The sequence below is a fragment of the Echeneis naucrates genome, chromosome 8 (genome assembly GCF_900963305.1).
Source record: "Echeneis naucrates chromosome 8, fEcheNa1.1, whole genome shotgun sequence".
Lineage (NCBI taxonomy): Eukaryota > Metazoa > Chordata > Actinopteri > Carangiformes > Echeneidae > Echeneis > Echeneis naucrates.
Genome location: NC_042518.1, coordinates 3,561,326 through 3,576,789, shown reverse-complemented (window position 1 = coordinate 3,576,789; position 15,464 = coordinate 3,561,326). Strand labels below are relative to the sequence as shown.

Genomic DNA, 15,464 nt, shown 5'->3' with positions numbered 1-15,464 from the left:
CAGTAAATCCAGCCTGTGTGTATTTTCTGTCAGTGTTGTGCTCTGACACGGACACAGGATTGATTGTGTGCATTTTTTTTTACAACACTATTAGCTGATTGTTGGTTTTATACAACAGTTCAGTTCTCATGGGGTTTTGTTTTGTTTTTCTTTTTCTTTTCAGTGCTTTTACTTTATTCTGGTGTTGCTTCTTTTCAGGTCTAAAATAATAATAATAATTATAGTTATAATGCACTTCAGCAGAAACCAGATGTGGCACCATATCAGTTGTGTTGTTCTGCTTCAGTGTTTGTCTTAATTGTTCTTGGTCGCGAAAGGCACGCATGAAGCATGTTGATGTCTTTTCAGAAATCAGTCCGCTGTTTGTGCTTCTCATTTCCACCACCAAACCTCATATTAAGGATGTTTATATATATCCAGAAATACATATAAAGAACGTTCAGTTTACAGATGCACTGATGATTTACAGAGATTAATGGCAGTATTTATGAAGATGTCAAATAAAGATGATTTCAGTAAGCCGAGGTTTGTCTTTTTCAGCATTTCAACACCAAATTCATGTTTATTTTTTTATTAATTGATCACAAATGATTCAGTTTCGTACAGAAAACATTTTTTTGACCAAACTATGAAGTGCACGTGTAATTTTGGTCTTGTGTTTGTATTTTTATTCGATGGAGACGATAACTTTAGAGAAAGGGTTGTAACGTGCTTCCTACCGTGTTTATCATACTGACTGAGATCTTTCTGTTAAAGATAATTTCCACTGTACAGTGACGGTTCCTTGCAACATCGACTGTAGCACATTAAATCACAAAGAATTGTCTCCGTGCCAGCATCTATTATGGTTTTTTATTATTCTGTGTTTTGTGGAGGATATTGGGGAGGCGGCACAAATTCCATAACTGAGTCACAGACCTTGAGGCGGGACGTACATGGTCTGCGATGGAATAAGGACTATTTTTGTCTCGTAATTTTGCCCCTCTAGTGCCCACAACGTTCATTGTTCTGGAGCTGCCTCTGCAATTTTAACAACAGAAAAATTCCCACAGGGGGAGTGAATTCATCAAACATGTTTATATAAGAGCAGAAAGCTCAGGTTTAGCTTAGGTTGACCTCTGACCTCTGAAGGTGTTAATATCAGTAATACTCCATTTCTTGTCTCCTTCTGGCGACACCTTTCAGTCAAAATGCCATTTTCTTCTTTTTCTTTGCTTTCGTTCGTGGGCTGTCGTTTATTCCGAGCAGACTGATTCATTTGATGAAATAACCTCTTTGAATGTTTACTGACGACTTGGACGTGCTTGGTCTGGTGCTGCTGGTGTGACTCCGTCCTGCAGATGGAGCTGTTTACCTGCGGTAAGTCCTCCGTCTGTGGGGGTCACGGGGTTAGTAAACTGGGCCCAGTCCAGATGTGAGGACGGAAAAGGTTACATGAGATGACTGGACGACAGCCGTGTCATTTCAATGTGACGGTCACAGCCCAGAAAATGGAATGACTCAAAGAGAAACATGAGCTGTTGGCTTCTGAAACTGGGACACTATTCTGAATCACTTCTGTTGTTGTGGTCATTGCAGCTATAAAACCAAATTAATTTCTAATTTATTGTTTCACTCAGTAATGACTCCTCCCTCCTCCGTCCTGCTGAAGGTCGTCCACCCCTCTCCAAGGTCACAGGTCAGCGGCTCCTTCTGCTCAGGGGGTGGGATTCACTCATTTTGAGGATTTCATACAATCCCTTTAAGTAATCTTAATCTTTTAATCATTCTCTTTCTATTCTTCTTCTCAGCATATTTTGAGAACCAACTGTTATTTCCCAAAGTTCAACATTTCTGCTGCGAGTGAGATACCACAGCATCCAGCGGCTTATTAGCTTAGCTTAGCACAGAGACTGGAAACAAACTGTAAATCTTTATTTAAATTAAATGAATTTATCAACTCAAAAGTGTCAGACACACCAGAATTATGACCTTTATTTTTTCTTGTTGTTCGAACTTTTGTGAATCATAAGACGTGTTTTAACAAGCCTGTGAAGCCAAAGGCAACTTTACACATCTGTTAGCAGTAAACATTTTTATTAATTTTATTGTTATATCCAAAAATGTCAACATTTTCCTCTAAGGTCATTGTGCATGCGGCTCCACCTCCTCGTTCCAGTTAACTAAAGTTTCTCCCACATGTGCAGAGAGAGAGAGACGCACTCTGGGAAATAATCTGAATTCCTTCGCTGATAGTATAATCTACCACTCTCACCATTACAATACACTCGCTGTTCTGTCTGAGAACACACACACACACACACACACACAGCCATCTCACTTCAAACTGCATCTCTGGGCAGATCAAATGACGCTGCAGCAGCTCAGAGTGTTGGTTCAAGAAAGGAGATGATGCAGAGAAGCCGGACCGCAGAAAAGTGGGACGGGCTTTGTTTTGATATTTTCTGCCCTCCACCTCATGTTGTGTGACCTTGTTGTGCTGTTGCTGTAACTTAGGCCTGCATTCCTGAACCCCCCCCCCCCCACACACACACACACACACACAAACACACAAATACAAACCTTCCCTTCACTCTGCTGGCTGCCATATCAGATCAGGTCCCAGCTACACTACATGTCCTGCCCATTGAATCAAAATAAGCCCAAACAGGTGCTCCTTTGTTTTTCTGCCCCCCCCCCCCCCCTCAGGTTTCCCCTGTCGAGGTATTTATGGGCACATGCAGTAATAGGGCACAACGTTTAACAGCGTTTGTGAATACTTTAAAAGGAAAAATCCAGCCTGCAGCACTCTCCAGCCAAACGTCAGCATTCTTCACATTTCGGAGCGTAGTTTGTCGTCTTCCTGTGTTTTCTGGAGAGACGCTGAAATGTACACAACGTGGTGTCAGATGTTTCCAGACCTCAAACCAACAACGCCGAACACCAGATCCACAGAAGTGGAAGACGGTGACAGTGCCGGTTCGTTCCTCCAGAAGTTATATAATCAGTTTCCCACTTTGGATTAAAACTGCAGAACATCTTCCCTCTGCGGCACCTGCAACCTTCTGCAACCTTCTGTGGGATGCCAGTGAAATCAAGTGATGGGGGGGGGGAGGGAGGGGGCGGGGGGGGTTAAAGGATTGAGGAATTGAGTGTAATAATACAATAGGTGGTGAGCGAGGGCACAGAGGGAGCAAGTAAAGGAAAAAAGGAGGCAATGAAAGAGATGAGGGAGGGCTGGGGGGGGGGGGGGGGGGCCTCTGTGCTTCGCCATGGCCTTCAGCTGTGGAGTTCCTGTTGTTGTGGAGTGGGAGTTTCCCTGTGTGGGGCAGGGAGGGGGGGGGGGAAATGACTGAGGATGTCTTTTTCCTGGCTCGGCCTCGAGGTCTTTCCTCCTCATACAAGTTTGTGCAGGACTGTTGTTGTAGAGATGCATTCACATCTCGGGGGGGGGGGCTGCTGTTGGACTACACGTCCCAACATGCTCCCCCAACACGGAAAGGGGATGGGCGGAGGGTGGAGTGGGGGGGGGGGGGGGGGGGGGAATCCTGCCAGCCAATGGCTTTGTGTCTGGGGAGCTGTGGTTGGTGTGTTGCACGGCAGCTGTTGTCAATGGCAACAGAGGTTTTGAGGGAAGCATGAGCTGGACAGCTGGTAGAGGGTCACATGACCCCCCCCGGCGGCCAATCACAGCCCTGCGCCCTCCTCTTCCCCCTCTCTCCATTCGCTCGCCATGGCTGCAGAGGGAGGGGGGATGGAAAGAGAGGAGGGAAATGGAGGGGGGTGGGGAGGGGGCAGCTCATACAGGGAGCGACTGAAAGAGCGAAAACGGAGAGCGGGAGCTCCTTCTTCCCTCCGGAGAGAGGACAGGATCCGACACACGGCCGGTTTTTTTTTTACCGCCACCGGAAGAACACAGCACCGGGCAGAAGGACCACGGAGAGAGGGGGGGCGGGGGGGGGGCGCGTCGGGCTGCAGGAACCGGACTGACACACACCGACAGACCGGATCATGCCGGCGTGGAGCGGCGCTGCAGCGGCGGCCGAGCTGGTGATGATGGTGAAGATGAAGATGAAGATGATGATGATGATGATGATGATGGTCGGCTGCTGCCCGGCTGTGTGAAGACATCAGGACTGGGGGGGGGGGGGGGTGGAGAAGGAAAAGGAGAAGAAGGAGGGAAAGAAAGGAAAGGAGGGAAGAGGAGGAGAGCTCGTGCCATGACCGGGAACCGGAGGACCTGCTGAGATCATGGACCAGGTGAGGACACACACACACACACACACACACACACACACACACACACACACAGCTTCCTCTTCCTCATCATCAGTATCAGCAGCAGATTCACCTCCATCATCCAGCTTTCTATTATCTCACTTTGTTGTGGTGGTGGTGGTGGTGGTGGGGGGGGGGTCTCTGAGGGAGGGGTGTGGCTCCATCCTGATCCGTCCAACTGAGTCCAGAGTCAGACCAGAACCAGTCAGTGTGTGTGTGTGTGTGTGTTTGTGTGTGTGTTTTCATTCACAGTGTGAGCCGCTTTGTAACATCATGTACTCTGTGTCACCGCCCCTCACTGCCATTGCCCCCCCCCCCCCCCCCCCCCCCCCCACAGCTCCACCTGTCAAGAGCAACAGTCTGACCCCCCCCCCCCCACTTTAGTGTAGTGTTTCCAAATATTGCTGTGTTTGTCACAGAGGCCAATGTTGTTCAGCATTGCATCCACACTGAAGGTAACCAGCTGCTGTATTGGTACTGCCCCCCCCCAGCCACACACACACACCCCACCCCCCCTCCCAACACACCACTACTGTGTGTCCTGCTCATTGATTACCTCATCCACCTCTGTCTCCTCTGTTGCTTTGCGTCCTCTCTCCTGAGCTGGTGTGAGCATCAGGTTTGTCCTAAAGCAGGGATGCTGGTTGGGGTGGGGTGTGATGGGGGGGTGGGGGAGGGAGGGAAGAGGGGGGGGGGGGGGGCAGGGGGCAGTAGGATGTGACACACCCAAGACCAACTAATCCTTTGGGTGAATTATTCATGTGGTCCATGAGGGGAACATCTCCTGTCTGTGTCCGCCCTCTGAGGTCAGGGTGACGTTAGCCCCCCCAGTTTAGAAGAGATGATGTCATCACTGCTGCAGGCCAGACAAAGTGTGTGTGTGTGTGTGTGTTTGGGCAGCTATCCATAGATGAGGGGGGGTTTGGGTTTGGGCTTGCACTTGTTTGTGTTTTTTCTGTCTCTTCACCTTACTTCTCCCCCTGAGGCCACAACACAGAAGACAAGTGTGTGTTTGTGTCATGACCTCACTGTTACACACACAAACACACACGTGCAGTATCAGCTCACATTGTGCACCAAAAAAAACAAAAAAAAAAACAAAAAAAAAAAAACAGACTGGTGTAGCTTACACAGGAAACTAAAACTATTTTTAAGACTGTGCAGCGCTGTGAAATGCTGACGCGGCGCGGCCTTGGTGCAGAGCGAGGGCTCAGCATCGGTGTCGTCTTCGTAGATGGACCTCATTGTGATGTAACGGCCAAATATGATTAGAGGACTTCCTGTTGGTCACGTGACTGTGCATTATTGTCATTTAGCGACAAGGCTGCGTGGCTTTATCTCCTCTTGCGTTTCCTGCTGTAGGCCTCTGTGTGTGTTCAGCAGCCTGTTGATGGCTCTGGATTTACAGTGTGTGTGTGATCTACTGTCATTCGGCAGCGTAAACACACACTAACCCTGACGTTAGAATGTAAACAGAGGCTGGCAGTGTTTACTATAGCCGGGGAACGGCTGCAGAGTTGAGTGCTCCTCTTTTTCTTTTCCTGTTTCGTTTGCCGTTGTGTGCGAGGACACACACACACACGCTGGTTGTATAAAGTGTCTGGGACACCGCTGCATCAACATGCAACTCATCCTCAGCGGAGGTGTCTATTTTTATGTGCTAGTGGAAAACAAACTCACAGTGACTGGCGGAACATTTGCCTGGGGCAGATTAAAAATGTCGGACTCGCTTTTGGTCATTAGTCCATCCAGATCGATGGTCATTAAGGCCGAGCTGTGAACTCTGGGATGGCAGCTGAGTGCTTCTCTCTGCTGGGAGGAAAAGTTAGCACCGGATCTGGAGGAAGAGCTCTCAGAGATAATGTCTGCAACATTAAAACTCCTCAGAAGTTCATCTGTCCGGAGCAGACGAGGGAACCCCTGATCCTGCAGGCCGACGTGCAGGGATGTTTGTTCTGTTGTCTGCACACGACTCCCCGGAGGCTCAGTTTGGGCGGCAAGGCGACATATGTCTAACTGTAATGTGAGTGTGTGTGTGTGTGTGTGTGTGTGTGTGTGTCTCAGCCAGACTTATCTGGCAAATTGTTTTGTCTGTTTCCCATAGATGTGACTGAAATGGAATGCAGCTCTGAGCGGGCGAAGCAGCCATGGAGGGAGATATTTTATGAGAGGGAAAGTAAGTGTGTGTGTGTGTGTGTGTGTGTGTGTGTGTGTGTGTGTGTGTGTGTGTGTGTGTGTGTGTGTGTGCGTGTGTGCGTGTGTGTGCGTGTGTGTGAGAAGAAAGAGTCTTATTAAGTTACAAATGAGATAGTGAGAGGGAATGTGAAAGACAGCAAGTGTGAGAGAGAGAAAGAAAGCCTGAATGTGTTTGTGCCTCATGGTGGAACAGGTGGTCTAATCTGACGCCCCACCCAAGTCACCCCCCCCCCCCCCCCGACCCTCTGCCCACGACCCTCCAGTCTAAGGACTCTTAGGAATGTCTTGCTCTATTGTCCTGAGCACTAGACACCAAGAGACTCTGAAAGACTGAACTTTATCTGTGTATTTGCATCTAAATTGAAATTAAATGCACACATATGAGCATATATGGACCCCCCCCCCGACACCCCCGGCACCCCCCTGCAGCTTCTCTGACCTGCTACACAGTTTAGCAGTGCAGGGAAGACGGGAATTACAATGAAAGTGAAGCATGTTTGAGATGCAGAGTGTTTTTTAGCTGCATGTGGCGAGGGGAGCGTGACCCTCTCTCGCTCTGTCTCTCGCTCTCTCTGGGGATATCTGTGGGATTGACCCTGGCCACCGTTACAACCTGCTCTGTTTCAGCATGCAGGCTGCTCTGCTGTGCAAGAAACATCCCTTAAACACAGAGTGAAACTTTTCATTCTTTTTTTCTTTATTTCAAAGTAATTTTAAATATTATTCAATACTCTGTTGCCTTAAATGTAATTTTAATACAGATTTTATCTGCTAATCTGATATATTTCTTTCTATAAAAATAATCCTTTTTCTTCTACTAAAGAAAAGAGAGATTATAATAGATGAAGAGAGAACATTCATTGGATTTTGGAGGAGTTTCTTATATTAAGACACACAATGATGTTTAACAGCCAACTTATTAGGATTTATGTCTCAGTGCGGGAACGTTGAAGGTGCCAAGTGTAAGATGAAGATGTCAGAGACGTATTTCTTTGCGTGTGAAGGATGTGAGCGCAGAGTTGGTGCTCTAAATTCAGGCTCTCTTGGATTGTCAGGTGGGCGATAACCAATTGGCAGATGCCCGCAGGCGGACAATGGGCAGACTGTCCAGAGAAACTAGGACACCCTTCTGCAAGTAAACAGCTCCTGCTCAGCTCAGGACAACTATGTAGGACCTAAAGCTCAATGCACTTGAGCGGCGAGCAACGAATGAATACAGATGGCCGGGGCGGGGAGGAGGGGGGTCGTTTTCCCTCAGGGGTCGAAGGTTAGCCTGTGTGGTTAAAGCCCTTCCTGTCAGCAGCACTGTGCGTCAGTCCGGCCCATCGTCAGGGATCTGCATGCTGATGACACGGGACGAGAGCGGCTGAGCAGGGATAAGAAAACAGCAAAAAAAAAAAAAAAACAGAGGAATGAGGTTTATCAGTAGCACGAGGCAGCCATCCAATTAATGGTTGGTCCTATTTAACCTAACAGGCCGGGCCATCCGTCATGTTCCTGCCTTTAATCCACGACCCTGGCGGTCTGCCTCTTTCTCTCGGACTCCAACCTCCTGCTCTTTCGTCCTTGAGCGTTGACTCCAGCGTCCAGGTGCTGCCGCCCGGAGGATCTGGGTCTGGGCTGAGCATCTGTGCAGCTGCAGTTTCATTACTTACATTTTCAAACAGGCGCCACAGATTTGCCACATTGGGAGGCTGCACGCCATCACAACGAGGACGTGCTCCAGTTTGGTCAGGATCCAGGCGAGGGGGAGGGGGGCGGGGCCGACGTGACCATTTTCCATCTTGGTTTCTGAACATCTGTATTTTTATTTATTTTTTTTTTGTGGCTCACATCCAGGACACAATATTCCCTCACATGATGCATGTTTTTATTTGCCATTTTCTGGGCTCATGCTCATTTAGTATCATCACCATAAATCCTGCCTGATCCCACTAATGGGGATAAAATAGAAAAGCCACCACAGAGCTCTAACTGAGGACAGCTTCCTCGGCCCCCATCCCCCCCCTCCGGCCTGGACGCCCTCTTGTGGCCTCCTGATGTAACTGTGGCTCAGCGTGGGCCTTGAGAGGGGCTGAGGATTATCTGTTTAGGGAGCAAGCGACGGAGCAGATGGCCGTCTTTTGACAGAATTCATTTTGGATTGTTTGTTTCTGTCGACACTGATGACCGTGCATATTTAGACTACCCCGAATAATCTGCCTTCTCCTGTCCTTCTTCTTTTTTTTTTGGGTTCTCATCACTTATTGATGATAAATGCTCCTAAAAACAAACATTTATCAGTCAGAGATACTTTCTTCCAATTTTACATGAATCTCAGTTCTTTTTTTTTTTCTTGTCTTGTCTCCATCTCTCATTTGGCTTTAGCTATGAATTATTAAGGCGTGAGTAAATGTTTTCCTGCTGCTGGTTGAACACATGAAAGCAGGTTTGAAAGCTGGTCCTCCCCTGTGTGGTCTCCTGTCTTCCAAACGGAGGACACCCAGCTTTAAGGCCGTGTCTAGACAAACTTAAAGCCAGAATGGGAGGACGTGGGCGAGGAGGGTCCTCGGATTAGGATGTGATCTCCCCAAAGACACAGGGCTTCTCATTTTACTGTATACACTGTAAGAGGCTGGGCTTAAAGCCTTTGTTGTACCACAAATGCTCAGGCCATGAGGTCATTTTTATTTATTATTAGAGTGCAAATTCAGATGTTGATTGTTTTTGTTGCTGTGAAACCTAAATTTAAGGAAAAGTCAAGTTAAAAGAAGAAGAAGTGTTTGAGACAAACAAACAAAAAACCCAACAACCCCCAAACGCTAATAATAGAGATAAATGTCAGTACTAATCTTTTTAATCACAACATCAGTACCAAACCTTTTTATGCATTTACTTGTTTTTGTAGTCCAAAAACTTGCAATTAATTTGTGGATCTAAATTTCCTGAGTGTGAACGGTTGTTGTATATCAGCCCTGTGACAGACTGGTGAGCTCTACAGCCCCCCCCCCCCCCCCCCCCCCTTCCTGACCTTGACAAATAGAGCTGTAGATAATGAATGGATGGACTTGCATAAGTTCACGTCCACTTAAATCAATAGTCAGCTTTCGTTTCTGCAGCTCGGCTTGGCAGGAAACTATGTTTTGACTGTAAAGAAGTCAGAAGTTTCCAGCATGAGTGTAAAATGTAAGATTCACCAAAAACAGCAGATCTTGTTGAACAATGTGAAGAGGAAGTCACAACCTGGAAACATTCAAAGTACTCAGGTTTTCCCAACTCTTCAACTGTGCACTTTCCATTGTCTGCTCAGGATGACTTGTTGAGGAAACCTGCCACCTTTTCTAATAATCTCTTTCTAATTCTGTCCGCGTTATTTTCGGACATTCCTGACTCATCGTTGACCAGCAGAGATGGCCGATGTAAATATTTTTTTTGCTAATTCAGAGCAACGGGGGTTCACGGTTCCCGCATGTTCCCTCCATTCCTCGGAGCTCGTTTCCATTGTCCTGCAGGAAGCCATGCTCGAGGCGGGAAGTGGAGGCGTGAAAGGCAACGAGGCCTGAGAAATGACGGGCAGCAGGAAGGAAACTCGGAGCGCTGCTACTGGAAATGCCAGCCTCTGTTTGGATGTTTGTGTGTCTCTCAGATGAGGTTTAGGGGAAAAGGTGTGTGTGGGAGGGGGTGCTACTACACCTTCATTTGACCTGTGCTAACCATTTATAGAAACAGTGGAATATCCTGGATATGATTCACTTGTTGTCGTCTGCGAGCTTTGAGGAACAGGTGAAAGGACAGACTGGAGACTGAGACCTGAATCAGTGACACCTGAACATCCACCACTCCTCCTTTCTCAGACTCGGGCCGCTTCCTCCTCTTTGTTCCTTTATCTGAAACACTCTCTCTCACCGTCTGTGCCGGACAGACCATGTTTTTGGATGAGATAGAGTATCAGCTGGCTCAGGAAGACAGAGGAGAAGAATGCATCAGAAGGGTTTCGACAAAAGGACCGAACTGTGAGCAGATGTTGACACAAGCGCTCGTTATCAGCGGCGGAAATGGAGAGATGAAAAGGCTCTTAAATCGAGCTCAGCTGGCAAATCGACATGTCCAGTCAAAAACACGAGCTGGTGGTCGTCCTCAGCTTCACTAAGTGTGTGTGTGTGTGTTCGCGGCCTCAGTGAATACGTCCTCTCACTCAGTCGGAGCTCTAACCCGTCTCTGTCTGGGCAGATTCGGGGTCCACGGGGGCTCGTGCGTTTTTTTCTCCGTCCTTGTTCTGGTCCAGCAGAAGAAGAATGAGTGAGGCAGCTGCAGATGGTGGGGGGGGGGGTTGTTTACAGTCAAATGTGGTGAGTGGGGTGAGGGAAGGGGAGATGAAGGGGTCAGTAGGTCAGAGGACGAGTTAACACATAAGGGGTTGGACTGGTTTAGCAGCGTACAGTCCAGACTGTGAGGAGTTGGACACAAAACATTCATTAAAAAAATGATAAATCATTTTGAATTCATTACAGCGCCCTTAAAAACATAGTTTGCAAAGTTCTTTGACGTATGAATCAAAGCAGGACAAAGCAAACCACAACAGTAATGATAATAATAATAATGATATTAACGATAAAAGAATAAGAGAGGGGAAAGACATCAGCCAAAAACTGTGGTCACCCTCAGGAGGAGGATTATGTCAGTACGGAGCGAACAGTGTGTCTACAGCTGTTTTAACACAAAAGGCCTCAGCTGGAAGGGTTCAAAAGTAAGTGGACACTTAATGTGCTTCAATCTATTAGAGAGATGAAATGTTTTGGGTTTTGCCCGAATCAGCGGGGCTGCTGTAGAAAAAGGAGAGTAGGAAATGGAAAAAGTCTTGTGGAGGAAGAGAAAAATGATGAAAAACCGCTTTATGACCACACAACGAGAAAAGGATCCAGGATGGAGGCGGACATGTTTCCTCATCAGCAATCAAGAGGAGGCTTAATGAGCAGAAGCTGCCGTTCAGGGGGAAAGGACAAAAGGGCGGAGCTCTATCGACTGATGAAAAACAAATTAAAACAAACTTAAACAAAACAAATTTAATTTCTAAATTTATTCAGACTAAAACTTCTCAGAGACGAGACAGAAGAACAGAAAACAGGTGACAGTCCACTCTTTTGCTTCAAGTTGTTCATCTTAAATTCCGTCTAATTCAGAAAACGATGGGTGTGTTTTAGCCGTTTGAAGGTCCCAGTTGTTGTCGTTGGCTCTTCCAGACCTCAGCGCAGAACAAAAATCTAATATCGTGCTTTACTTCTTAAATTCAAAGCTGCAGCTTCATCTTATTAACACTCAGCGATAAAGTTACAATCCAGTTAATCCAAGTTATAAACTCAGGCGAGTTCAGGAGTTCACTTGTTACTTTTCATCTAATGGGGAAGTGATGACAATTGTAGGAGACTTTTATCCAGAATCACAAACAGCAGCGTGATTTGTTGCGATAAAAGTCCAAGGGATTTTAATGGAAAGTTTGAGAGGCACCTTTTTGCAATATTGAATCCCACGGCCGTGAAAATAAGACTCAGGCTTTGAAATCTGATAAAACTACAACTAAAACGCATCTTTAAATGGTTCTGCTGTTGGAAAAGGAGAATTCTTTGAGATGTTGGAAAATCCGAACCCCTCCAGCGGAGCCCAGTCCGGCACAGATTCAAAGCCTGTCTGACGGGTCAGCTGTTTCCTCCTCGTGCCAGTTGTCCGGCCAGACAAAGAGGACTCCTCCTGACACACACGAAGGGGGGGGGGGGGGGGGGGGGGGGGGTTGAATTTACGGCTTTGGCTGGAATCCATACAGACCAGGGTCAGCCGCCATCCCCTCCTCCTCTTTCCCAACTTCCTGCAACCCCCTTTCAGAGAGCTGGAGGAACCAGAGACAGGATGGACAGCAACACGTCCACGTCTCATTCGCCATCACGTTAATGTCCAATCTGCGGCTTCAGGTCGTGTGCATGTGTGGGTGTTCCTGCGCGTTTAGCTCTCAGCAGACTTCCTGCAGACTTTTTGTACATTCCTGCAGCTTTCCACTCCAACTAACAGCTTGGAGCTTTCAGCACACACGGCTCACGTTATCAGGTCCAGACGGCGAACAGCTTCTGATTACGTCTGACTTTAGGACGGAGAAAAGGTTGCTCTTTATATTAGATCCGCTGAGAGCAGGAGATCCTGCAGCACATTGTCTTGGCTCTCAGCGCCATGAAAAGCCCATCCAGACACCTTCATTAAAAGCAACTGTATCAAGTGGAGGGGATCGTGTGGCCTGCCTGATGGAGAAAGGGACGGGGGGTGGTGGTGGTGGTGGGGGGGGGGGGGTTAGACTCTGCACAGGCTAAAAGTAAACGATGTTGAAAAGATCTGGCAAGTCCACTCCTCAGACTGAGAGTATGTGTGTGCAGAGGAGGGTGACGGGTGTTCAGAAGTGGAGTGAAACAGAGGAGATATGAAAGAATGAGGAGGCCGACGGCTTTGAGAAAGCGGGTAAGGGGGGGTGGGAGGGTGTGTGGGGGGGGCTCGATGTGAAATGGAGTGGCCACAATTAATAGCAGCACAGCAGTGTGGCGGCTCTGTGAGTCGGCCTTGAATGGGATGAGGAATGGCACGAGATGCCCACCCACCATCGCTCCTCGGCCTCCTTCCACCCAGGCAGGATCACTGGTAAAGGGGTGGGGGGGCGGCAGACAGAGAGGGGGGGGCAAATAGGATGATGGTTGTCCTGCAGGGCACCTGGCTCTTTGTGTGCTTATGTAATCGCTGAAGGACGGCCGGCCTTCGCTTCATCTCTGGCTTCCCTCCCTGATACTACGCTGTCGGCCCTGGAGGGAAAAAGGATCTGAGTCGGGGGGGGTCACATCATATCACCGTCAGATTGGAGCTTACTCAATCTTCCCGAGGCTGTGTGTCAGTAAATAAGGCCAATCCAGAGATGCAGCAGCAGGACGAGGAGCACTGTGAGCCGTCGAGTGCAGTCTGGGAAATGAAAAGTTTTCCTGGCTGGATGTGGATACAGTTACAGCTCTTTTTTTTTTTTAATGCCCCCCCCCCCCCCCTCCCTCCCACCCCCAAATCTGCTCTAATGTGGCACATGACACCTCAAAGAGACACAAATCTTTCTCCTCGCCTCTCCTCACCTCTCCAGTCTCAGCAGAACATCAATAATAGAAAGGTCCGTTTTGCTCGTCTGACAGGCAGATTGATGCAGATACGTTTTGCATGAGCGTGTGTATCTGCATGCAATCGAGGACGGAATGTGGACAAACCTCAGCACGGGGGGGGGGGGGGGGGGCACTAACACGGGATCGTTCTTCCCACAGAAAAGTGTCAGGGCACAGGCTGATTTATCCCCCTCCGTCCGCTGGAATAGAAAACACATGGGGTGCAGAGAGACGAAGAGTTTGCAGAGATGGATCCTTATTTGAGGTCACAGGATAGAAAGCATCCAGCTGCGACTGCACTCGCGCTCCTTGACCCCCCCACCAAAAAAAAAAAACAAGCTCCACAAACCTCACCGTTGCCTCATCACAGACTTTTTTCTCAGAGACCGTCTGCCCTCCTGTCCGTCATGAAGTCCAGGCCCTGCCACGGTGGATTTCCAGCCTCTCGGACTCCGGCTCCGTCTGTGGGTCGCCTGGAGCGGAGATTTCAGATTATCCATCTGAAATGGGAGATGAGTGAAGGAAGAGCGTCGTCTCTGCTCCTGGAGCAGAAGGCCGGAGGCCGGCAGCAGAGAGCGAGCAGACAAGCCAGTTGGGGGGGGGGGGCTGAGTTGGCAGCTGCAGGTTTTGGCGTGGGAAGAACTCATGTAAGCACCCCCCCACCATGACTCCAGTCTGTTTCCCCCCCATAGGCAGGCAGGCAGGCGTTTGAAGTGGCTCCCTGAAACTTGCACCCCTCAGAGTAATAGTAGCCACATGCCCCCCCCCCACCCCACTCCCTCCACCCCTTTGTGGCTAAACCTAATTTCTCCACAATTTTATCTTCTTTCCGTTTTCTTACTTCTCACTTTTATTCCGTCTGCGGGACCGGAGACCACGTTCAAACTCTCTAACGTGGTCGAGCTTCTTCCCAGCAGCAGGCTGAGTTTCCTGCCCCGCCGATGAGTAAACTTCCCCTGACGGTCTCTTGATTCATGTGGACGATATTCATCTGCAGCCAAACGGGCTGAAAATACAGACCTGGCAGTGCTTCTCTGAATTTAAGTGTCTGATTTGGGCGTGGAAGGATTTCTGACATCAGTGATTTATGCTTTCAGGCCTTTGTTTAGCCCTTTGCTTTCGAATTTGTCCTGACTCACCCACTCAGACTTTAGTGTGGCTTTTCTCGGTGGCAGTGATTCATAATTAGACGTTATCAGAGCTCCGGTACATTGAATTAACATTTAAGAACATTAAAAGCTGTTTCATCAGCATCAAAGTCGACTGATCATTAAAATAGTTGCATCGCCATCCAAAATAATTTTGCCAATTGCAATTTTAAGCTGTGCCAAAAAATAGTTTGGCTTATGTGTCACTTTGGGAAATTTGAAGGAGCACTTTGGACTTCTTTCTAAAACGTTTTGGACCAAACATTTAATGAATTAACTGAGGAAATGATCAACAGATCGTTTGATAGTGGGAATAATTGTTAGTGGCTGTTTTAGAGATGACTTAAGTAGCCTTTTCTCTTAAGAACAGAAAAGTCAGACCTTGTTGTTTAATGCAAATTAAAAATTCCAAAGCTTATAAAAAACCCAAATGACAAAACTTCATAAAAGAGGAAATAGTTTAATTTAGCTCCATGCCAGCCTGATATTTGATGCTTCATTATCAGATAATGATACTTTAAGTCTATTTCAGTGAAACCTTTTTTCTAAATAAATTTGAACTTGTTTCACTACACAGGCTTACTTTAATCCGCTGACAGTAACTTTGGACTCGACTTGTTCTTTGATTTAATTTCTGCTTCTTTGACCCCCCCCCCACCCTGATGTGTCGGTGCAGCCAGAGGGAGCCCGCACGCTGCGGGTCTGCAGGGCG

At 47.9% G+C, this 15,464-nt stretch overlaps 1 protein-coding gene across 1 annotated transcript in view; it reads left to right on the top strand.

The window, feature by feature from the left end:
• The first annotated feature begins 4,124 nt into the window (after nucleotides 1-4,124).
• The window catches only part of arhgap23a (Rho GTPase activating protein 23a), a 60,799-nt gene continuing 49,459 nt past the window's right edge, over nucleotides 4,125-15,464 (top strand). Inside the window, exon 1 of the mRNA XM_029507903.1 lies at nucleotides 4,125-4,239. Coding sequence (XP_029363763.1) covers nucleotides 4,231-4,239 — 9 coding nt within the window. The 5' untranslated portion in view covers nucleotides 4,125-4,230. The remainder of the gene's footprint in view (nucleotides 4,240-15,464) is intronic.